At 46.0% G+C, this 26,229-nt stretch overlaps 1 protein-coding gene across 1 annotated transcript in view; it reads right to left on the bottom strand.

The window, feature by feature from the left end:
- Nucleotides 1-26,229, bottom strand: part of TPO (thyroid peroxidase) — a 161,246-nt gene that overhangs the window by 41,718 nt on the left and 93,299 nt on the right. Inside the window, exons 9-10 of the mRNA XM_073673487.1 lie at nt 25,143-25,351; nt 16,204-16,368 (exon numbers count right to left, since the gene is read on the bottom strand). Of these exons, the coding sequence (XP_073529588.1) occupies nt 16,204-16,368; nt 25,143-25,351 (374 nt within the window). The remainder of the gene's footprint in view (nt 1-16,203; nt 16,369-25,142; nt 25,352-26,229) is intronic.

Below are 26,229 nucleotides of genomic sequence, written 5' to 3' on the forward strand. Positions count from 1 at the left end.
TTTCCTCCCCTTCTTTCAAGAGCCATAACTTCTTTAAATTTTTCCACCGATGTAGCAGTATGAGGGTTTGTTTTTGAGGGATTGGGTTATAGTTTTGAATCACACCATTTATTTTAAAATGCAATATAGTGAAAAATGGGAAAAAAAATTAAGTTTTTATGGAGTTCAATATACAGTAAAAGTAAACTTTCACTAATATTCCCCAGGTCAGTAGGATTTCACCAATATCAAACTTGCATATACCGTATTTTTTGGACTAAAAGACGCACCGGACCATAAGACGCACCCCAAATTTTGGGGTGGAAAATAGGAAAAAATTTTTTTTGATAAGATGGGGGTCCGTCTTATAGTCTGAATAGGTATCTTACCTGGAAGGGCCGTGTAGCGGGGGACACAGGAGGCAAGGTCCTTCAGGAAGCCGGGCCTGGCGCTGGTGGCTTGCGCTGGTAGCCTGGGTGCCTGGCGCTGGTGGCCTGAGGCTGGGCGCCTGGTGGCCTGGCCGCCTAGTGCTGATGGCCGGCACTGGGTGCCTGGTGGCCTGGCACTGGTGGCCTGGGGCTGGGCGCCTGGTGGCCTGGTGCTGATGGGCTGGGGGGCTTGGGTGCCTGGGTGAGTGGTGGCTTGGCGCTGTGGGCTTGGTGCCTGGGTGAATGGTGGCTGGCTCTGGGGGCTTGGGGCCTGGGTGAGTGGTGGCTGGCTCTGGGGGCTTGGGGCCTGGGTGAGTGGTGGCTGGCGCTGGGGTTTGGGGCCTGGGTGAGTGGTGGCTGGGGGCTTAGGGCCTGGGTGAGTGGTGGCTGGGGCCCTGGGGCCTGCTACCGGGGCCAGTGTATTGCTGTGAGTAGCGTGGCAGAGCGGCGTGAGCGGCTTCCGGTGTGCGTGGCCATCTCTCTGAAGCTGAGATCTACAGGAAAATGGCCGCCGGCATAGCAGAGCGCATGCGCCGGCTCCAGTGGCCATTTTCCTGTAGATCAGCTTCAGAAAGATGGCCGCGCGCACCGGAAGCCGCTCATGTTGCTCACAGCAGGAAACCAGCCCTTGTACTAGGCAAGGCCCCGGCTCTCGGCTCCTCTTCTGCCGCTTCCTGCTGCCACTGCTGCCGCTGCCGCCACCTGCTGCCGCTGTCACCGCCGCCGATCCCACTCCTCCACCACTGGTAAATTACTTTCGGACCATAAGACGCACCCCCCATTTTCCTCCCAAATTTTTGGAAAAAAAAGTGCGTCTTATGGTCCGAAAAATACAATATATATATTTTTTTAGGCAATTCAAAAAATTTTCAAAATTCAAAAATAAAATGTTGCTTGTGTCGCCATTTTCCAAGACTTTTAATGCTTGCATTTTTTTGGTCGATCGAGCTGTGTGAGGGCTTGTTTTCTATGTGGTGAGCTGACAATTTGATCACTTGCAGCAGCTAAAAAACTATAATTCCGCAGTTTCTTTTCTTTCTTTATTGTTTTTACCGTTTGGGTTTTTTATATTTTGATAGATCAGACTTTTATGGACACGTCAAAAACCATTAAGTGTATTTATTTAAATATCTTTATTTTTAATATTTTAAATATATTTAAAAACATTTTTCTTATTTTTATTTATTATTGTGTTTTTTAGTCCCCACAGCGGACTTGAGCCTGCGATCATCTGACCGATTGTACTATATATTACAATATAATTACAGTATATTGTAAAAATTACCATCTCCTATGAAAGTTAGCTGCAAGCTGGTGTTCATAGGAGCATAGTGATAGAAAGCTCTGGGGTCTTCAGCAGACCTTCGGCTGACATGGCATCGAAATGCAGATGGGTTGATGTGTACATGGAATGGGTCCACACACTGTAAATTCTGCTGTCAAAGATTGACTCCTGAGCACCCTCCATATACCTGCACTGGAGGAATGCCATACATGTGTGGCGCTCATCGTTACGAGTATATAAAATACAATTTTTAAAAATTGTGTTTCTTTAAAAATTGTGTATTGTTTGGTTTTTAAGGCTGTTTGTTTGCCTGCTCATTGCTGGCTGTAGAATAAGTTAACCAAGACTCAATCAGTGAGCATTATCTGTTGTGACGTTTGTAACTCTCTTCTCTGTCTTTTATTAATTTCCTATCAGCTGATTTATGACCACATACCATATCAAAGAAGAGCATAAATCAACTTAAAAGAAGCTCAGTAAATGACAGCTAAACAGTATGTGCACACAATGTCTTTTTCAAATGCCGAAAAAAACAATCGGAAAACTCTCAAAAGAATGAACATATGCATTTCTGTAACGGGTCTGGGAGGCGGAACCTCTGAGCAACTTATACAAGGGGGCGGTCCTTGTAAGGAAGCGGGTGGCGACCAGGGAAGACAGGCAGGTAGTCACAGCAGGTGACCGGGACAGTCTCTGGGTAAACGGGCAGGAGGTCACGGCAAGTGACCGGGACAGTCTCTGGGTAAACGGGCAGGAGGTCACGGCAAGTGACCGGGACAGTCTCTGGGTAAAGGGTAGGTACGACCTGTGACGGCTGAGCCTCCAGGTAGGCTAGCAGGCAGATGGCAGATGTGTGCTCCCAGGTGAGCAGGCGAGAGTCTCTGGATAAGCAGGTGGTCACAGCATGTGACGGCGGAGCCTCCAGGTAGGCTAACAGGCAGGTAGCAGATGAGCGCTCCCAGGTGAGCGGGCAAGAGTCTCTGGACTGGCAGGTGGTCACAGCACGTGACGGCGGAGCCTCCAGGTAGGCTAACAGGCAGGTAGCAGATGAGCGCTCCCAGGTGAGCGGGCAAGAGTCTCTGGACTGGCAGGTGGTCACAGCACGTGACGGCGGAGCCTCCAGGTAGGCTAACAGGCAGGTAGCAGATGAGCGCTCCCAGGTGAGCGGGCAAGAGTCTCTGGACTGGCAGGTGGTCACAGCACGTGACGGCGGAGTCTCCAGGTAGGCTAGCAGACAGGTAGCAGGTGAGCGCTCCCAGGTGAGCGGGCAAGCTGGTCCATAGACAGACTGACAGATGTCGGAAGGCAGACCGTCGGACCTCAGGCTAGCAAGCAGGTAAGCGGATAACAGGAAGGAATCAGACAGCAAACTGGCAGGAAACTGGCAGGTAACTGGCAGGTAACTGGAAACGGGACCTGAGGGCTGAAGCAGAGTAGTGAACAGTGCAACAACATTGCTCGGGCACCTCAATTTTGGAGGAGGTGCCTTATATATGGTGAAGTCCTCCGGCCATTGGCCGGGGACTCCTTAGGACGGCGCGCGCGGCCCCTTTAAGAGGGGGGGAGCGCGCGCGCGCCCTAAGCACCGTTGCCGGGAAGGAGCGCGCGCTGCCAGCAGAGCGGGAGGAGGACGCCGGGCTCGGAGCGGAGAGGTGAGGGGAACAGTGTCCCTGCCTAGCAGAGGGCAGGGACGCCGACGCTACAGTACCCCCCCCTTTAGGCCCCTCCTTTTTTAGGCCAGACAGAAATTTAGCAAGGATGAGAGGGGCATGGATGTTCCCCCGGGGCTCCCACGTTCTCTCTTCAGGACCAAACCCCTTCCAATCTACTAGAGAAAAGGTCTTTCCTCTTACCCTTTTTGTGGCAAGAATGTTCTCTACCTCAAACTCGTTTTCAGCGGAAACCGGAGCAGGAGGCGTACCTGTAGACTTGGAAAAAGAGTTAAGTACCACAGGTTTGAGGAGAGATACATGGAAGGAGTTAGGGATCCGCAAGTTGGCCGGGAGTTTCAATTTATAGGCCACCGGGTTGATCTGACTGATGACCTCCAGAGGACCGATGAACCGAGGCCCTAACTTATAGGAAGGAATCTTGAGCCGGACATACTTGGACGAGAGCCAGACCTTATCCCCTGGACGGAATTGAGGAGGATCCAGACGTTTTTGTCAGCATGTCTTTTCATACGCTCGGACGACTGAAGGAGTGCGGACCGGGTACTCTCCCACATGGAGGAAAATTTGTTAACAAGAGATTCCGCAGCCGGATTATCCACCGAGGTGGAGACGGGAAATGGGATCCAAGGATGCTGACCGAAGACTACAAAAAACGGGGATTTGGAGGAAGATTCGCTCTCGTGATTGTTGTAGGAGAATTCGGCCCATGGCAGGAGATCCACCCAGTCAGAATGGTGGGCATTAACGAAGTGCCGGAGGTAACTGGTCAGGATCTGATTGATCCGCTCCACTTGACCATTAGACTGTGGGTGGTAAGCGGAGGAGAAGTCCAGGGTGACGTCTAGCAATTTACAAGTGGCTCTCCAGAAACGTGAGGTGAACTGTACCCCACGATCCGACACGATGTGGAGGGGCAGGCCATGAAGACGGAAGATGTGGCGGATAAAGTCTTTAGCCAGCTCGGGTGCAGACGGGAGGTCTGGCAGGGGAATAAAGTGAGCCATTTTGGAAAAGCGGTCAGTGACCACCCAAATGACCATACAACCGGCAGAGACGGGGAGATCAGTTATGAAGTCCATAGCAATATGCTGCCAGGGGGCAGCAGGCACAGGAAGCGGAAGGAGGCGACCGGCTGGCAGGTGTCTCGGGACTTTGTTGCGGGCGCAGGACACACAGGCAGAAACAAAGTCTATTACGTCCTTGTGCAGGGTAGGCCACCAGTAGTGCCGGGTAATAATCTGGAGGGTCTTTTTCTGACCGGCGTGGCCAGCTAGTTTAGACGAATGGCCCCAGTGTAGGATCTTCTCCCGATCAGGTACTGAAACGAACGTCTTACCGGGAGGGAGACGATTTAGACTCAAGGGAGCCACCTGCATTACTCTGGCGGGATCGATGATATGTTTAGGTTCTTCCTCGAGATCGGACACCAGAAAGGATCGGGACAAGGCGTCTGCTTTGATGTTTTTGTCAGCCGGGCGAAAATGAAGAACAAAATCAAAGCGAGCAAAAAACAAGGACCACCGGGCTTGGCGCGGGTTAAGTCTCTGGGCATGCTGGAGGTAAGCCAAGTTCTTGTGGTCAGTGTAAATTATTACCGGGTGAAGAGCCCCCTCGAGTAGGTAACGCCACTCCTCCAATGCCAGCTTGATGGCCAATAACTCTCGGTCTCCTATGGAATAGTTGTGCTCAGAAGAGGAGAAGAGTTTGGAGAAGAAGCCACAAGTTACCATTCTCCCAGAAGACGATTTTTGGGTAAGTACCGCTCCGGCTCCAGAGGAGGAGGCGTCAACTTCCAGGAAGAACTGCTTGTTGCCGTCCGGGCGATGCAGCACCGGGGCGGAAGAGAAGGCCTGTTTTAAGGAAAGAAAGGCCTCCTCTGCTTCGGGCGGCCACTCTCTGGGATTAGTGCCCTTACGGGTGAGCGCGGAAATTGGGGCAGTCCGGGAAGAGAAGTGCGGTATGAAGAGGCGGTAGTAGTTGGCGAAGCCCAGGAACCGCTGAATAGCCTTCAACCCCTCCGGTTGAGGCCATTTCTCGATGGCAGACAGTTTCTCTGGATCCATTCGGAGGCCGGTCTGAGAAATAATGTAGCCCAAAAACGGAAGCGAGGTCTGCTCAAAGAGGCACTTCTCATATTTAGCGAAGAGGTGATTCTGCCTGAGCCTGAGCAGGACCTGACGAACATCCCTCCGGTGAGTCTGGAGATCCGGAGAGAAGACCAAGATGTCGTCCAGGTACACCACTACGCAGGAGTAAAGAAGGTCCCGGAAGATGTCATTGACCAACTCTTGAAAGACGGCAGGAGCATTACAGAGACCAAAGGGCATTACCAGATATTCATAGTGGCCGTCCCGAGTGTTGAATGCAGTCTTCCATTCATCCCCCTGACGGATACGGACCAGGTTGTATGCCCCACGGAGGTCCAGTTTGGTGAAGATTCTAGCCCCCCTCAGACGATCAAATAACTCCAGAATGAGCGGAAGGGGGTACTTATTCTTCACCGTGATCTGGTTAAGGCCTCTATAGTCTATACAGGGATGGAGAGAGCCGTCCTTCTTTTTAACGAAAGAGAAGCCTGCTCCCGCCGAGGAGGTAGATTTCCGGATGAATCCCCGGGCCAGATTCTCCTCAAAATATTCGGACATCGACCGGGTCTCAGCAGCGGACAATGGGTAAATACGCCCACGGGGAGGCGTAGTACTGGGTAACAGGTCGATAGGACAGTCGTATGGTCTATGAGGGGGTAATGTCTCTGCCTCCTTTTTATTAAAGACATCAGCAAATGACCAATAAGGAATCGGAAGTCCCGGTAGATTAGTTGGGGTAGGAGAAGGACGGACGGGATGAACGGGAACCAAACAAGTCTTATGGCAGTCCTGTCCCCAACGAAGGACTTTTCCGGTCTTCCAGTCAAGCACGGGTGCATGTTTCTGGAGCCAAGGTAGGCCTAGTAAGAGGGCGTGAGAGAGTCCAGGCAGAACATGAAAAGAGATGCTCTCAGAATGCAGCATTCCCACCTGCAGAGTAATGGATTCGGTGATGAGTTGGATGGGACGTGGTAAGAGGCCCCCATCCACGGCAGCGACAGATAGGGGTACAGCCAGAGGTTTGGTGGGAATGCGGTGTTTTTCTACCAGGGACTGTGAAATAAGATTCCCGGCTGCTCCAGAGTCAAGTTGGGCTAGTTCGAAAAAACGGTTCTCCCCGCAGATAATTGAGACTGACAGCAGCAGAGATGGAGAGGATTTATTCTTGTCTAGGTCGACCTCTCTGAGCGAACCTAGACACAGGCGTTTCCCGACCTCTCCGGGCAGGTACGGATCCGGTGCTCCTTGCTGCCACAGTAGAAGCAGCTCCCCTCGGCACGGCGTAAGTCCTGACGGGTTTGACCATCTTGGTCTGGTCGACCTGCATAGGCTCAGGAGAGTGTACCTGGGGAGAAATGGAGGGAGTGACGGGTTTCTGGAAGGTAGGAGCTAGACGTGGAAACCTCCTCTCACGGGTGACCTCTTTGGCACGCTCCTGGAACCGTAGGTCAATCCGGGTGGCAAGAGTTATTAAGTCATCGAGAGTGGTAGGAATGTCCCGACCGGCGAGTTCATCTTTAATACGGCCGGACAGACCCTCCCAGAAGACAGACACCAGAGCGTCGTTATCCCAGGTCAGCTCCGAGGCAAGGGTACGGAACCGTATGGCATATTGGCCCACGGTGAGACTTCCCTGACGGAGGCGTAGCAGAGACGATGCGGATGAGGTCTTCCGTCCGGGTTCGTCGAAGACTTTCCGGAAAGCCGTGAGAAAGGCAGGCAAGTCGGACACCAGGGGGTCTCCTCTCTCCCATAGAGGATTTAGCCAAGCCAGTGCCTCCCCCGTGAGATGGGACATGATGAAGGCTACTTTGGCCCGGTCGGAGTTAAACTGGTGGGACAGGAGTTCAAAGTGCAGGGTGCACTGGTTTATGAAGCCCCGAGCCAGAGCGGAGTAGCCTCCGAGGCGAGGAGGTGCAGAAAGCCGGGGTCCGGAGCAGGATACCATGGTATTGGTGGGCAGCGGAGCTGCCGGGTTGCGAGTCAAGACACTAGCGGTGGTTGCTGGTGGAGCAGTCAAAGTGTCCAGGCGAGAATTGACATTCCGCAGGTGACTCAGGATGGACTCCTGTTGGGACCTCTGACGGGACAGTTCATGACAAAGGTCCGAGAGCGAGGGAGCTTGGGTGCCACCGGGTTCCATGGCCCGAGCAAACTGTAACGGGTCTGGGAGGCGGAACCTCTGAGCAACTTATACAAGGGGGCGGTCCTTGTAAGGAAGCGGGTGGCGACCAGGGAAGACAGGCAGGTAGTCACAGCAGGTGACCGGGACAGTCTCTGGTTAAACAGGCAGGAGGTCACGGCAAGTGACCGGGACAGTCTCTGGGTAAACGGGCAGGAGGTCACAGCAAGTGACCGGGGCAGTCTCTGGGTGAACGGGCAGGAGGTCACGGCAAGTGACCGGGACAGTCTCTGGGTAAAGGGTAGGTACGACCTGTGACGGCTGAGCCTCCAGGTAGGCTAGCAGGCAGATGGCAGATGTGTGCTCCCAGGTGAGCAGTCGAGAGTCTCTGGATAAGCAGGTGGTCACAGCATGTGACGGCGGAGCCTCCAGGTAGGCTAACAGGCAGGTAGCAGATGAGCGCTCCCAGGTGAGCGGGCAAGAGTCTCTGGACTGGCAGGTGGTCACAGCACGTGACGGCGGAGCCTCCAGGTAGGCTAACAGGTAGGTAGCAGATGAGCGCTCCCGGGTGAGCGGGCAAGAGTCTCTGGACTGGCAGGTGGTCACAGCACGTGACGGCGGAGCCTCCAGGTAGGCTAACAGGCAGGTAGCAGATGAGCGCTCCCAGGTGAGCGGGCAAGAGTCTCTGGACTGGCAGGTGGTCACAGCACGTGACGGCGGAGCCTCCAGGTAGGCTAGCAGACAGGTAGCAGGTGAGCGCTCCCAGGTGAGCGGGCAAGCTGGTCCATAGTCAGACTGACAGATGTCGGAAGGCTGACCGTCGGACCTCAGGCTAGCAAGCAGGTAAGCGGATAACAGGCAGGAATCAGACAGCAAACTGGCAGGAAACTGGCAGGTAACTGGCAGGTAACTGGAAACGGGACCTGAGGGCTGAAGCAGAGTAGTGAACAGTGCCACAACATTGCTCAGGCACCTCCATTTTGGAGGAGGTGCCTTATATATGGTGAAGTCCTCCGGCCATTGGCCGGGGACTCCTTAGGACGGCGCGCGCGGCCCCTTTAAGAGGGGGGGAGCGCGCGCGCGCCCTAAGCACCGTGGCCGGGAAGGAGCACGCGCTGCCAGCAGAGCGGGAGGAGGACGCCGGGCTCGGAGCAGAGAGGTGAGGGGAACAGCGTCCCTGCCAAGCAGAGGGCAGGGACGCCGACGCTACAATTTTTATGTAAAAACGACTTGCTGCTCAAATTTTCAGGCTTTTAAATGTCTTAACTGCTTCAGTTTTCTAAAAATAACCAAGTATTGATATGTCCATTTTTCTGTCTTTTTACGCTCAGAAGACATTTGGTGCTTTACAAGTCAATGGAAAAGCATTGGCTTTCCATTGACTTGTAAGCTCCAGAAATGGCACACCTAATGGCTGCACCATTTCTGGAGAGGCTGAGGGCTTGTCTCACTAGGCTGGGAAGGGGCCAATATCCATGGACCTTCCCACCCTCTTAATATCAGCCCCCAGCTGACTACTTTGCCTTAACTGGTTATTAAAAATAGGTAAAAAAAACAGTTCACAGAAGTCTGCTTTCATTTGGCTGGTTATTAAAAATAGTGGGGATCCCGTCATTTTTTTAAAATTATTATTTTTTTTTATTTATTAACAAATACAGTAAACTACACCTGTAAGGCATTGCTCTACCCTCCACTTGGTTCAAGATTATTATTTTTTATTTTTTTTCTCTATGTTATTTTAAGTAATTTCCACAATCACATTTGTTTGCAGGGCAATTGTCCTGCTCTTACCCCAATTTTGCTTCTGTTTTTTCTACCCTCTAGCCCTTATTATGACCATTTTACAGCACCAAAGTTCGGGTCCCCATTGACTTATATGGGGTTCGCATCCGGGATCATGTTTCGGGTCAAATTCTGGTACCCAACCCGACTGAACTGTGGACTAAAATTTGGCTGAACCTGAACTTCCATGGGTCTGCTCATCCCTAGCTATAAAGAATAAACAGTCAAGGGTGTAACTGGGCTTTCATTTTATGTCAAAAAAATATATATATATTTTAAGTTATTCTCTCAGGCACTGTTCCAGCAATAGGTTGTTTGGTTGTTATAGGGGGTAAATAGCCAATAATACTGTGTAGCACTCCCATGTACATTTTTTTTGTATTAAATATGTGTATATGTACATGAAATGTAATGTAGTGTGAGTGTATTAATATACTCACCTACCGCTGCTTTCTCCGGTGTCCAGAGCCGTTCTGCTTCGCTTCTGAGTGACGTCACTGCAATTGTGACTAGTCGGCTGATTCTATGCTCTATGCATGAGCTGGAAGTCGCTTTTACAATGAAAACTTATGAGCTTCATTCTTATGCTCTATTGACTTATGTTGTAGGGTTCACTCACATTAGTGTATTAATCGGAAGAATGCAGTACGAGAAATAAAATCACATTGCACTTGCACCAATGTCATTCAATGAGTGTTCATCAGTAAGTGTTTCCTCAGCTGGAATCGGGCTGAGGAAAAAAAAATCGAAGCACGCTGTAAGTGGCTGATGAGACTCGCCAATGCAAGTCAATGGGTGGGGGAGACAAAAATTGGACGGCACACGGACCATACGTATGCCGTCTGATTTTTACCCACAAATCTAAATTTTTTTTATTTAAAGCTATAGATAGATGACAGAAAGATATTAGATTGATATACTGTATATCTATCTATTAGATATACCGTATTTTTTGGACCATAAGACGTACTTTTTCCCCCTCAAATTTGAGGAGGAAAATGAGGGGTGCGTCTTATGGTCCAAACGTAGCTTACCGGGGAGTTGCGGTGGTGGAGCGGGAAGCAGGGTCCCTCCCTCCCTCTGGAACCCGGCAGCGGCAGAAGCGGTGAGATGTTGAGGGGCCGGTGTCGGGCGTCAGGCAGATCAGAGTGCATTGTTTTTCCTGCAGCCATCTTCCTGAAGCCATGATCTACAGGGAAATGGCTGCCCGAGCCGACACAAGGGCAGACTGGGATCTCGGCGGCTATTTCCCTGAAGCCAACGGCCCCCGGAGAGAGCAGAAATAGGTGAGAATATTAACCCACTACATTAAATACACATATACACACATTTAATTAGAAAAATATACATGGGAGTGCTTCTTTAAAATGCATTTTGAGGTTGACAAACTCCCTTTAACATGCTCAAACTGGTGAAAGGTTCTCTTTAAAATGCACTAGATTTATGAGTGGGTCATGCTGTTTTCTAAATCTGTCTAATTATAAGACTGTCTAATCTAAGTGTACACCATCTATAAGTTGACTAACTCTGTGCCAGAAATTTGTGGCAATTTTGGTGCAGTTTTTGGTACATAGGCTCCAATTAATCAAAGTGTATACGTCAGCAAAAAACACTTTGAAAAGCACAATTCTGAGTTGCACAAAAATGGCTAATTTTGGCTTTTACACTCCAGTTTTAGCCAGCTCCACCAAAATGGACACAGCTGGGGAGGAACTGGGGCATGGCTAGGTCTGTCATCACATTCATCGATAGTGGCTGCGTACACCATAAATGTTCCTTCAGGCTCTGACTGCCAAATTCATTTAGTGGCTTGTACCTCTTAATAAATCTGTGCATCATATTCCGGCACGCCCCACATTAAGACTGGCGCACTAAACACTGGCCCTAGTGAATTTGGGCCATGGTGCTTCATGTTACATTAAGTCATGCCCTTTTCTAGCAGATCACTTCCATTTTTGTGAGATTATGCCCCCTTTATTGGACATTTATGGTGTGAATCATGAGTCCGTATTTTGGTGCAATTTATTTCTGGTGCATTTAGCTTTATAAACATGTTCCATTGTGATAAGCGTTGAAAAATCCCAAGATTCATGATTTTTAAGACATTACAAAGGCTCTTGTGTTTCAAAGACATTAGGTCACATACTGTATTTACGTAATGGGAAAAACTGACAGCAGTGATGTCCATGCGGTGATGTACCGGCACAGATCAGTACTCTGCACCTGCTATCCTCTGTGTTTTGGATTTTATGTGGTACAAAAAGTAGCAGTAAAGGAGCTGACGAGGGAGCTCATCTCATATAATTGAAATTGAAGGAAGCTGTCAGTGTGGCAGGCCAGGTCATAAAAACTCTTCCAAAAAATCAATGCACTGAAACTTTTAACCTGTAAATTGCGGAAGAATAGAAAAAGTGCTAGAGATAGTATGGCTTAACTGAAACCATTTTTGTATTTATTATTATTCTCTACAAAATAAGTTTTCTTACATTCTTGTTGGGGTTATAAATATACAGAAACTATGAGAATGTTAGGCTATGTTTCCACAATGTGGTTCTGGTGCATTTTTGACATTGTGTATTTTTGCTGTGTGGCGCCCGTGTCTATAGCGCCACAAAATGCCTGCATGTGTGATATGTGTGATATAATTTCATATGTATTGCCAGCTATGGTGAGAGCTGATTTCTCTGCTGTTATAATTGCATCCACACTTAGTTACTTGATCCCTTACTGAGGGACTGTGCACTTTTGTCTAAACCAGGAAGTTGTGCATGATCCCTCAGAGGGGAGGTGGTGCTTCTGAAGTGTAGTGTACTTCAGTGGAGCAGTGAAGTGTGAGGATGATGGATCATCATGGAGGTGCAGGGGAGAGCAGTGTGCTCTCTGCAAGTACAAGCTGCACAAGGCAGGGTATGAGACCCCAGAGCACAGAGACTTCTAGAGTCAGTGCTAAACTGAGAGACTGTTCGTTCTATATAACTAGCAGAAAAGTGCTTTTACCCAGGGGCTCAGCAGTTCATAGAATCAGGAACTCTGCTGCAAGAGAAAGTAGGTGTTTTCCCAGAGGATTCAAGTTGCCTGCTCACTGGAAGGGATCACAGATCCAGTAACTGTTTACGTTGGACCCCTGCGGATCCAAGGAATCGTCTACCAGAGGTATAATTAGCAACAGGAAGGCTACACAACCTCACAGCAGAGAAACTGAGCTCTCACCGTGCAAGTCCGACCAAAACCCTGTATGTGAGCTGTATGGAAGCTTCTGGAATGGTTTGCAAAACTTCAGTAAAAGTGGTTATTACTCTGTCTAATGCTGATTATTTTCTGCTGCGCCATTCCTGCTCCAACTCCCCTGGGAGCCAGTCCTGGTTGAGAAGAGTTAATCATCTGGTACTGTTCATCACAACCTAACTCCCAGGGATCTTAACCAGTGCCCGGCCATACCAGGCCGAACATCCCAACTGGCATCACAAACCTTTTTATTATTTTAGTATTAACCCCCCACAATTGACAGACTGTCGCGCGCCCCTGGTTGGGCCTGACCAGTACTTGGCCGCCGTGCACCAGTACGTTGACTGCAGCGGCCGGCCGGGGCGGCAGAGCGGTATCAAAAACGCAGCATCTTACAGTTCTAACAAAGTGGATGGGATTTATAGAGATCTCATGCCCACTGTGCTTTTTCTTACACAGTGTAATCTGACCTGCGGTGCGGGTTTCAAATCCACAAAATGTCAATTTCTCTTTTATGTGCAGATTTTCCCAATAGACTTGCATTAGATGTGGAAAATCCGTGGCGGAAACGCTTAACAAAATGCATGTAATCCGCACCTAGGTATATCAATAAAGTTTTGACAAAGCCAAATACCAGGAAGTATCAAAAATAAAGCAGCTTTATTTAGAGAGACAAAAATCGCAGCTTCAAAAACGCCATAAAAACACATGTTAAAAAAAGCACTCAAAAATGTAATGAAAAAACGTAAGTAACCAAATTTAAATAATAGGGGCAGAAATTCTGCAACGTCAAAAGCTCATTGTGGGAACGTAGCCTTAGGGCTTGTTCACAAGTGGTGTTTTCGATGGTTTTTCATTAAAAAAATTCAGCGTTTTACAGTCAGAGCAAAAGGAATGATATTTCTAAAATCTCGTCCCCAAGATGGATGTTTTCATTGCATTTTATGACCTATAGTCCACTTTTTAAAGATTCAGTATGTCCATTCTTTAAGTGTCTTCTTACTGTAGCTTTCCAAACTAAGATAAAAAAAAACGCCCCAAAAAATGCAACAAAAACACACGTAATTTATGTTGAGGTTTTCAGACGAATACCTTCATTTTTCTTGCAGCAAAAAATGCATCAATAAGCTATATGTGAACATACTCTGAGACCTGGTGTATGTTGGAATTAATGCCTTTAGATGCTTTATGCTGAGGCAACATGGTGACTTTTGTCACAGCAGTTTTTGCATGGCTAAATGTCACTATGTGTCGCTGCTATGTTGTAGCACAATACTACTGAATTGAGTTTCATTGTGACCCTGATTATACTCCGACAGATAAGACCAAAAAATCCATCCGCATTAGATTTTTTGTGACTTGATTGTCTCAGTACCCTTGGGGTCATGATGCATCCCCATTCACTTATATTGTGCCACACATAGTGATCTTTGACTATGCAACAGATGTTGCAGCCAAAGTTGCCGTGTAACCCCAGGTAAAGGGAAACTTAATAGAAACCAACTAAATCACTGCCTTAGGGCTCATTCACACATCCGATTGCTATTCATGGATTTCATGGATAGCACTTGTACCTATAATATTTTATGGGGCCATTCACATGTTCTATTTTTATTTTTGTGATCCAAGAGTTGGATTAAAATTGGCAATGCAAGTCTATGGGTCTGTGAAAAAATCGGGCTGCAATTGGATGACATCTGAGTGCGGTTCAGTTTTCACAGACTGTCAGAATGTAGAAAGCGGATGACATCTGAGTGCGGTTCGATTTTCACAGACTGTCAGAATGGAGAAAGTGGAGAAATTTTTTTTTCTTTCTTGTAAGAGGTAAAATTGAACGTATGAATGAGGCCTAAGAGAAATATCCTGTAGACAACATTTATACAGTATGTGTGCATTATCCTTTTACAGTAGTCGGGGAATTCATAGTTCTCTTTAAGTAAAAATAAATAAATAAATAAAAATAAAAAATCACTACCTTATCTGCTTTTACTCCATTCTTATCACTTTTGAAATGCAGGTGGGAAAATGGGAATATTTCGCTATTAGGAGTTGGGCAAACTGAATTCTTGAATTTGTGTTTTCATTGGCTGTAAGCCATAGTCATCAACATTAACAGAAATAAACACTTGAAATAGATCACTCTGTTTGTAATGCCTCTATAATTTATGAATTTCACTTTTTGTGTTGAAGAACGGAAATAAATTAACTTTTTGATGATATTCTAAATTTGTGAGAAGCACCAGTATGTCTGTAACAAAAGCTGCTTGTTTCTTTGGAGGTGGTAGTGGCCCCCTTACCTCCTGGGCCCTGTGCGGCTGCAGAGGTTGCACCAATGGTATGTCCACCCCAGGCCCCCAGTGATAAAAGGTGGAGGTAACACAGATGCAAAATACTGATCAACAACCACTTACACACATTTTTAACAATAATAATAATAATCTTTTTATTTATATAGCATCAACATATTCTGTAGTGGTTTACAATTCACAGACATTATCATCACTGTCCCCATTGGGGCTCACAATCTAAATTCCCTAACAGTATGTCTTTGGAGTGTGGGAGGAAACCGGAGAACCCGGAGGAAACCCATGCAAACATGGGGAGAACATACAAACTCCTTGTAGATGTTGTCCTTGGTAGGATTTGAACCCAGGACCCCAGTGTTGCTAGGCTTCAGTGCTAACCACTGAGCCACCGTGCTGCCCTATGTGGATGAAGGGGGGTTGCCTAGTATTATAAAAGGACACAGATAAGGCTTGTATAAGGAGCAGTCACACACTCTACAGGGACAAACATGGGCTTCTGATTGAATTTTTTTTAACCACCTCAGTATTACAAAAATACCAATCAGTTAAACGATGTGAGCAGCCCATCCTTCAGGCATTATCTGCGATAAAGCCGCTCCATACTTTACAGTAGAAGTCAACAAGAAGGTAAAAAAAAATTCCCAGAAGCCGGCTGGGCATCTTTTTGATTGTCTTACAAGGGTATTTGTCCCATAAAATGCTAACATTTTATTTTTTAAAAAAAAAAGCTGAATAAAGGCTAAAACGTAATAAGCAAACATCAAAGAAAAAAGCCAACAAATCGCTCCCAGAAACGCTAAGAAAAGATTAACAAAAATGCTACAGGACAAAAGACACCAGAATTACCTGAAGTTTCTGCTTTAAAAACTTGTTGTTTTTGACTACCGGATAAAAACACAGTGTAAATATAGCCTAAGGGTTTGGTACATTTTTTACTAACACCAGGTAATGAAAAATAGTCTAATCTTTTAGTGTTGTACATGTAAGTGATGACTTTTTAACTACACTTTGTTCAAATGTGCCGTGTACCTGTTAGTTATTTCCATACCCACCGCAAATTAAATCGAGTAATATAGTTACAGTACTCAAATTTCTGTACGTTTTCAATTTAATTTTATCTGATGCACATAAATTTAATTTTATACTTTTACATGACCTTGTATGTCTTCAATGTAAATAGTTGAGCAGTAAACTTTAATTTGCAGAATGAATTTGTCATCGTAGTTCGTATCTGACGCTTTACTCAGGTTCGCTCTACTTAACATTCAGTTCACCCCACAAAGACTTTTATTGTAATGCTCTACATTAAATTGTACCTTTACATAATGGGGGTTGGGTAGCATTCCATTGATTTCCAAGACAGGCTAATTTTTCATTTCCTACTAGGCGATATCCAGGGTAACAAAAATAAATTAAGAGCGTTTCTGAACAATATACAAAATCTCCATTCTCTATCTTCTTTGGAAGACCACATAATGCACCTACAATAAGATATATGCCTGTTAAATACAGTTTAAGATTTATATTGGTTTTATTTTTGGAATCAAAGTCTTGCCTTGGGGTAAAAAAAGGAGAGAAAACATTTATATAGTTCCAAAGAGAATTGTAAATTTGGAGAAGACAATTGAAAAAAATACAGAACAAATTCTCTTTTTTTTGTCTTTATCTATACCATTTCCCTCTGGGTTTTATAGGTATAAAATGCTGCATCTTTGCTAGTTTATACAAAATACATTCAGTGGTCTAGGAAAAAATATTAAAGTGCAAAGTGCATACAATTGCTAATGATTTCTATATAAGGAAATCCTGAATTAGGCTACATTCAGACATTGGTGTGAATTATCCGTGTGCTGCCTGATCGGCATACGAATCCAAAGAGTCTCATGGATCTATTCACACATTCCTGAAAATCACGGATCAAAGAGGTGAGATCGGTAAAACTTAGAACATGTCCCTTTCAGATTTTATTTTGAGAATCGGGAATAGGACATACCCATACTCAGAAGGTCTAGGTGCTGATCGGGAAAAAAATCAGCCTGTGCACAGAAATTTCATAAGGATGTTTGAAAGTAGCTTTAGGGTGTAAAAGAGTCAGTTTCTAAATTATGGCACCTGACCCCCAACACAAATTATTTAGACCTGGGTCACATGAATGTATATTCTTTCCTCTAAGAGAATCGGATCGATTATGGTAAAGACACTGCGCATGCGATGTGACGAGTGGCTCTGGCCACACACAGTGGAGCAGGAAACTTCACTGCGCATTCACTGGGAGCCGCTCGTCACAGCCCAGCCTTACTGCGCACGCGAAGGGACCTGAGGCTGGCCATGTAAATCTGCGCATGCGCCCCACTAATATCAGCGCTCGCCGGGAGAAAAATTCAAATACGTGGGTAGCGCCAGCTGTGATTGAATGCGGCCCTGACTGAGTACGAGGATCACACCCCTATGACTGAAAACAAGCAGGTAGGATATAAGTACATAAAATGTTATAGAGTCATTATAACACCACCAATTTTAATGAAAAAAGCTTGTTAGCGATGCACATTGCATCACTAATAATGTAATGAGGACAGCGTAGATAGTAGATACGACATGACAGGTTCCCTTTAAGACATTTTCCAAGACCCTTCATTTTTTGCTAGAAATGTAGTTTCTCTATAAAAGACATCATGGCTTCATGCTTTTCCATGGTCCCCAAAGCAGATGCATGTACCAGTTTACACTGAGCAAATAATTACATTTTCTATTCTATATTGGTATCTCAAATTTTTCAAAATCAGCACTTAGAAGCATTTTTTAAAGCAGATTAAGGATTATGAGATAATCGATTCGTAATCATTCAAATTAAATACTAATTTCCTGAGAATTTTAACTGCAGGTGAATATGGAATTTTAAGATTTCAATTTGTATAAAATCAGCAGAATGCCAACCAGGCAGCCACTATTTTGATGGTGTCTTTTGAGCCTTGAGAAGGTGATAAAAATAATAACATTATACTCACCTACTACTGTATATGCTCACCCCTTACTTGTTTCTGCTACCACAGCTTGCCTGTCCTCCACTTGCTCCATTTGGTCTTAGAATCTTCTGGCATTGACTAGACCTCCCATATTCACATAGTGAGTGACGCACGTCACTGTCATCAATGACATGGTTTGCATCTGACATGACAGCGTGAAGCCTAGTCAGTGCTGGAAGACCTGAAGGCCGGAGGGAACGATCGGAGGACCAGCAATTTATGACAATATTCAGAGCCAAAGATAGCGATAATTAGTGAATCGATTTGTAACAATCAATTATTTAATTTGTTATTGATTTTCCAAAAGATTTAAAATTCTGACAAATCTGAAATGTTTGGGATTCAATCCAGCCACATGAGGCTGAGTCCATCTGGAAGTTTCAAAGACAAGAGGGAGCAAGTAGAGGACTAGGCGGTGATCTGCAGTAGTGGTACATGTTATTAACTGGTCTAGAAAAGTAGAGTATACTTTGTTCTTATTTTTTACCCCTTCCCACCATTTATTATGATTTGGGGTCTGGAGAGATCCCAGAGTATAATAAACATATTTTCAGTAAACTTTCAATTTGGACCATATTTATGCGAAATGGATCTGTTGGCTGAATCAAGCGGATCTGAACGAAACAAATTTCAGGAGATTCATTCAACTCTAGTCAGAGAGGTAAGAAGTCCAAGAGTCTGATACATTAAGACCTGTGTTGTTTAGTCAGTCTTGATGAGGGGGCATGCCGCAGTCAAAAGTTCCTGTTTCATGAAGAGGTGCACTCCTCTTCATCAATCTGGAGCATCTGACGAGTGCCATGTACCTTCAAGCACTATGCCAGAGCTCTCACTCAAGTCAGGTACTGGAGTGAGATTTCTGTCGTAGGCAACGCCACAGCTCATCATGAATTAGACAAGCTGTGGCATCCCAACCCTGCTGCTCCGCTGTCCCGCACATTTTATTGGAGCTGGAAGACGCTAAAAGTCACAAACTTTTCAAAGCGTTTACATCAGAATTCTGGTGTGAAAGCTTTGATGAATTGAGCCCCAAGTGTATTCAGTCTTTCTCCACCCAGTCTGACTGACAACTGCAGTTTGTACTGAGCAATGTGAGATCTCAGCATGGAGGAGGCACACTGAGGAGCTGTCAATCAGGCTAGGTGGGTGTAGAGTGAGTTTAAAAGTTTCAGAAAGGATTATACAGTTATTCTGATATGAATTTTAAAAGTAAACATTAACAGGGTCCTTAAAGCACACTTAGCACTACATTTTTTATTATTTAAATTAAATACAGATGTAATAACATTTATCACTTGACCAACACATTATAAACAAGGCATATACCAAGTGGGAGAAAAACTCCATTCCTTGGCACCAGCCTCCACTCAACTGAGCCGACTTCAGCTGAAGTCACAGCCAGGGAGGGGAATTCACTCTTTTCTGCTGTGCTGATGTCACTCTCCCATGATGCAGTGCATCAAGGAAAGTGAACGCAGTCTGCCGATCTGAGTGCAGGCACTGTGACTGAGCAGGATGTGGTCAGTCCAGCGTGCAGCTCTGGGTATGTGCTGTGCTCCATAACTCACCAGGCAGTGAGCTGGAGACTGCTCTTGTGTTTCCTCCTTCACCTCCCAGTTCCCTTGCTCACACTGTCCAGCAATGAAGCCTCCAGTAGTGATTGTTTGTGCCTCTCCCCCACTGTCACCACAAGCACCTTGAAGGGAGAAAGATGTTGCCAGCAACAGAAACTAAACGCTGAGGAAGATATGTACCAGAAAAGAGGGGTGTTATTTACTTCATATGGTCAGTGTATGTACAGTATAATTGTGTGCATAGATGTGTGATATGTCTGCATATATGTGAAAAGTGCATGCATGTGACGCGCCCCCTGGGATCGTGGGGTACTCGGTAGCCAGGCTGGTTCTTTGTGGGGTAGTCACGGTGGCAGTGACCCGGTCCGTGGTCAATTAAAGATTAAAGAAAAGGGGAATAAAGTTTTTGGAGATAATGTTCATGATGCCACCTGTGGTATGCGGCTATATGGAGACGCTGCTGCGGTGCAGATCCACTGGAGCTGATGTAAAGCAGCAGAGTTGGTTCAGCTTTCCACAGGCAGAGCTAAGCTCCAGGGCAGTATATGATGATTTCATGAGGTAGATGTTGTTGGTGTAGTGTAGTGCAGGGCTGGTGATGGTGCGGCAATTATTCAAGGACACAGTGGAGTGCAGTCTTCAGGTTTTACTCACAGTTGTTCAATTCTCCAGGTTACAATGGCCAGTGTATAACCGCCGACGTCGTCCTGTGTCCTGTGTAGGGGTTCAGCAATCTCTCAAGTATCTCATGAGTACTTAAACGGGACCCCGTTCTATGTACCTTTCCCGGTCGTCTCACTGCGCTGGCTCTTGCCCTCCTGCCCTGCACCTCACAATCAGTGTCCCAAGCCAGTGGCCTCGGGCCTTTTTGGGCGAAGTGCAGTCCCATGGATCCTATGCGGCCACCTTTTCGGCGATGTAATTGTGGATGTTGGCTGCAGCACCTTGAAAATGCAGCAGCCTCCGGTTGTCTAGCTGAGCCTGATTGTTCTCCACTAGTTAGGGGCTGGTCCCCACTCTGCGGCCTTATCCCTCCTCGTCAGCGTGGATTCGGGCGCACGGATGGCATCCGCACTCACCGTGCCCCTGGGATCCCCTCTGTTCCTCCTGGAGCCCTTCTCACTGCTCCTCTCTTCTCTCTTTCATTCTCCTGGGCCTCTCTCACTGGTCCCTGCTCCTTTCTCCACTCCTTCTGAGCAGAGCTCCTCCTGAGCTCCTGCTCCCAAGTCTTACTCTAACTCTCTGACTGAACTCTCTCCTCACAACTAACTCTGAACTCCCTCTAGAACCTTCTACCCTTGCTTTTATACTTCTACTCTCTGTGCTTCACTGAACCTCTTCCTCCACCCACCTTCTCTACCTAGTTCCACCCTCCAGCTAGGGACCAGGGACTGTGCTCGCCTTTAGGAGCAATCTCGCCCTTCCCAACTGAAGTGGAGTATATTGGATGTGAGTGTGTGGGTCCCGGGTAGTACTCTCTCCTTACCTGAAAGGTGGGTACACACCTCTGGGTGAGATGCAGTACCTCTGTGGCAACTGGACCCGCAGGGGCGCCACACATGAGTGTATGGTGCATTTGAGAACTGTATGTAAATGACGCTCCCCCTGGGCTGTGGGGGTTACTCGGCAGCCGGGCCTATGGATGCCGGTATGGCAGGGATATCACGGTGGCTTGGCCGGTCCGTGACCTAGGGCGGTCAATAAAAAGGGGGATTATTTATAGGGGATTTGGAAAGTTTGTGACGCCACCTGTGGAATGCGGCTAAGGGGAGCTGCCGCTTCGGAGCAGTCCTCTGGAGCTGGTGATATTGCAGCAGGGATGGTGTGGCTCCCACAGGTAGAGCTAGCTCCAGGACAGTGTGGGGGTAGATGGTGGATGCTGGTGAGAGACGGCAGGATGGTCCCGGAGGAAAGACGGATACTCACATGGGGGTAAGCTTCAGTACCTTTACTGGTGATGATGCAGACATGGTCCAGGATACTCCGGACGAAGGGCACACTTTTGGACTCTAACCAGTGAGCGGGTATAGGGCCTCCTGATCCGTGGCTTTATTCCTGAGCTTCTGACCTGCCTGGAGCTAGGCCTAACTTGGTTACTGTCTCTGTCTCTCTTGCACCTGCTGACCTGGTGGTAGGGCCTCCTCTTGGAGATCACTCTCCCTGGACACTGGGGCCTCCGTGACTCCTAGCCCTGGTACTGTAGTCAGCATTTAGTAAACCTGGGACCTGTAGTCCTCCAGGGGTTCCGGTGGTCCCTACTGGGTATAAGGGACCCTGTAGGTGCGGACCTGGTGTCCGGTATATATCTCGGGGTGAGCCTGGTATGCTCCTCTGCCCCCTCGCTACTTCTTCCTTCTCCTCTCGCCTTCGGCCACACTCAGGGCCCTCACTAGGCCTTCACTCGTGCTGTAGGCCTTGGCTCGCCTAAGCACAGCAGCCAGCGTGCTGCCTCTTCGCTGCTCTCTGAGCGTCAGCACGCTCTCAGACTCTCTCTCAGTCTAAACTCTAACTGACTGCCTAATTCCACCCTCCAGTTTATATATCTCCCTAACGGGCTCCCTCTGCTGGTCTGAGGTGGTAGGGTGGAGGTGTGTGAATGTGTGAGGGCCTCTTGTGGAGAAGTCCATCCATGCACCCTTCTGGGTTCTGTGGCACCAATGCGTAGCAGGGCGTGTGTGTGTGTGTGTATATATGCATCATGTGTATATATGTGCGCAGTGTGTATTTTATATATCTGTATACCAGTTTGCAGTATGTGCATGTATATATGTGTGTGTGTGAGGGTGTATATATATACATATATATATATATATATATATATATATATATATACAGTGGGGAAAAAAAAGTATTCAGTCAGCCACCAATTGTGCAAGTTCTCACACTTAAAAAGATGAGAGACAAAATGAGAAAACGAATCCTGAAAATCACATTGTCTGATTTGGAAAGAAATGTTTTTCAAATTTTGGTGGGAAATAAGTATTTGGTCAATTACAAAAGTTCATCTCAATACTTTGTTATATATCCTTCGTTGGCAATGACAGAGTTCAAACGTTTTCTGTAAGTCTTCACAAGGTTGGCACACACTGTTGCTGGTATGTTGGCCCATTCCTCCATGCAGATCTCCTCTAGAGAAGTGATGTTTTGGGGCTGTCGCTGGGCAACACGGACTTTCAACTCCCACCAAAGGTTTTCTATAGGGTTTAGATCTGGAGACTGGCATGAGAGAGGCTGTGCTCAGCCGAAACGTGCCACAATTTTGATGGGCTAATAAAGTCCTATTTTTTCCATTATATATGGAGTGCTGCCTTTTTTTCTTTGGAGATATAGAATACAGACCAAAAGTTTGGACACATCTTCTCATTTAAAGATTTTTCTGTATTTTCATGACTATGAAAGTTGTACATTCACACTGAAGGCATCAAAACTATGAATTAACACATGTGGAATTATATACTTAACAAAAAAGTTAAGTTAAGTGTGAATGTACAATTTTCAAAGTCATGAAAATACAGAAAAATCTTTAAATGAGACGGTGTGTCCAAACTTTTGGTCTGTACTGTATATATAAGCATACGTGTTATATAGACAGAGGGGATCAACCATAATGTGCAGTTACATAAAGTTGCGCTATATATAAATCTATAGATATAGAGTCAATATTGGAACAGCACCATATCTTCAAAATATAGGGTGTAAGACCCCCAAACAGATATCCATAAGTATAGACAGTATAGCAAAAAAATGTCAGACAGCACTCCGAAAGGTCTTTAAAAAAAATATGGGCTTTATTAGCCCGCCGTGGCGACGTTTCGGTTGCGGTGCAGTGATCAAGCAGTGATGAAGGTTGTCCGCAACTGAAACGTCACCACACCGGGCTAATAAAGTCCATATTTTTTTTAAAGACCTTTCGGAGCGCTGTCTGCCATTTTTTTGCTATAGATATAGAGAGATATATGGAAAAATATCAGCAGCCAGCCAAAAACCTTCAGATTAGGAAAAAATAGAATGGGAGCAGCACTTCACTGAAAATAAGTGATACAGACTTTATTCACCCGTCTGACCTGGATGGATAATGTCGGCCTTTCTCACTTATAATCCCTGCAGCGCTTCTTCAACTCTATCATTCAACTTACTCCATTTTTATCCAGGAGATGTAAATGTGGATCTTTATTAGCAGATATGGGTGATACAGGCTGAGGTTACTCTGCAGCCTTCTCTCTGGCTCTACACATAGTATATATAGACAGGAGACCCCTTTATATAGATTGTCCCCCTTTCTATTACGACCATTTGATAAGTGAGCTCTTAGGCTATGTGCCCACGATGCAAAAAATGAAGCAGAAAATTTCGGCAGCATTTCTGCATCTCCCTGGCAGAAAAAACGCATGCAGATTGTGCATGCGTTTTTCCTGCAGAATACATGCGGAATACATATGGATTCACATGCATATCTACGTGCGTTAACGCATGTGTTTCCGCATGTGGACTGACAAGCACTTTCCAGGCAAAAGGCATGGATTTATATAGTGTGACCGTAAAAATAAAAACATAAAGCTATACTTACCTCCGATCCCCCGACGCGTGTGCTGTCGCGCTCCTTCCTGGTTCCTTCCTGGCTTGCCGGGCATCTCGCGAGACAGCCTGCGGTCACATGACCACAACGTCATCTCAGGTCCTGGAAGGAGAGGCGCTGCAGGGGCCGTCGGACAGGTGAATATAAACTTTATTTATTATTTTATTCTTTTTTTCACAGGTACAATGGTACCCAGGTCTGGATGAGAGTCTCCTCTCCTCCAGACTTGGGTACCATCTGCACATAGAGACGCATATAATCTGCTTGTACAAATGTACAGACACGGATTCTATGCGTCTCAATGCAAGTCAATGGCGGCAATTCTGCTGCTCTTCCGCAAAATTAATGAACATGCTGCGGATTTATTTGCACTGCAGAAACGCAGCGGAAAAATCCGCAGCATGTGCATTGACATTGCGGAATGCCATTGGGGACCATGGGGTGCGAATTACCATGCGTTTTTGATGCGTTTCCGCTGCGGAAAGTCCGCAGCGGAAACGCATGAAAAACGCATCGTGGGAACGCAGCCATAGGGTCACTACACTGCTGCTGAGCAGAGGCGCAGCCTAGCGACCAGCCTCTGGGGGTGTGTCTCAGAACACAGCACGCCGAGCTGCCAATCCCAAGATGGCCGCTCCCATAACTGTGATTCTCTTATTTCATAACACAAGTAATTCTTCCAAAGGTAATTTATTTATATCTACAGTCTCCTTAGTGGAATATACCATAATATGTGTGGAGGCAATAGGTCCTCTTTAAAGGTCTAATAATTTAATTTAATAATAGTTTAATTTATAAATATATTCAGCTTATATTGTGAAATCTGGTTACATATTTGCCTTAAACCATATGTGAAGCTATGAATGAAAACACTAGATGTCTACATGTGATTCAATGGAAAAATGGAACAAGTTGCAATGTTAACTCTAAAATTATCAATACATAAAGTTTGATAAAAATATATTTTACATATAAAATTGATAACTGTTCTCTCAACTATTACATTTATCGCTGTCACTAGGCAGAATTAAAAAAAAACACAACTAAATCATAGAGAAATAGACCTTCAGTTACACATATACCTTGTTTTTGATTCTCCTTCCAAGCCTCTAGATTCATACTAGGTATATTGTCACAAGACTCAAAACCTTCAGGATAATTTTCCATCAGAAAGCTATCAAGAGGTGCTTGTGTTAGTCCAGTATTATCACAAATCACACGAGATAGGGAATGTCTTTCAAGTTCCAGTTTCTGTTTTTCAGTGAACACATTTGTACTTTCATACCAAAACCTAAACATATTAAAAAGAGAAAACAAAATTAAACTTCTTATAAAGTGCTGTATAGAAGTTTTTGCTCCTCATACGATTTATCTTTCTATCTTTTGAAAATTTGTCACATTGAAATATTTCAGATCAGTCAGCTAATTTTAATTCAAAAGATTGAGACAACACGAGAAAGCAAAAAAAACACAGCTCATAAATAATCATTTCAATGCTGAAGATACAGATTTTGATTTCAACCATTAGGCTATGTGCCCACGATGCAGAAATGCTCAGGATTTTTTCCTGAGCGTTTCTGCATCTCCCTGGCAGAAAAAAACACATGTGGATTGTACATGTGGATTGTACATGTGGATTGTACATGCGGATTGTACATGCGGATTGTACATGCGTTTTTCCTGCCAGGGACATGCGGATGTGAAGCGTTCTTCACTTGCATTTCCGCATGCGGGTTGACAAGCGCTTTCTAAGCGATTTTAGCATCACTTGGAAAGTGCTTTTCAACTTGGTCACACTATATAAATCCATGCAAACGGCATGGATTTATATACTGTGACCCAAGAGAATGTCAAAAAATAAATATATACTTACTCTCTGATGGCCCGCGCTGGCTTGATTTCCTCCGTCCTGGCTGCCGGCAGCGTTAGAGTGAAGGACCTGCCGACGTCAGCGTCGCGTGACCCATCACATGACTCTGACATCTGCGCAGGTCCTTCATTCCATCGCGAACTGCTGCCAAGCAAGGAGGAGTGCACCGCGGGCCGCCAGAAGGTAAGTATATATTTATTTTTTATTTTATTCTTTTTTTTACAGTTTTCAATGGTACCCGGGTCCAGAGGAGAGTCTCCTCTTCTCTAGACCTGGGTACCATCCGCACATTAGAACGC

Source organism: Phyllobates terribilis, unplaced genomic scaffold (genome assembly GCF_046119375.1).
Source record: "Phyllobates terribilis strain yellow unplaced genomic scaffold, ASM4611937v1 Scaffold_3__8_contigs__length_932513732, whole genome shotgun sequence".
NCBI lineage: Eukaryota > Metazoa > Chordata > Amphibia > Anura > Dendrobatidae > Phyllobates > Phyllobates terribilis.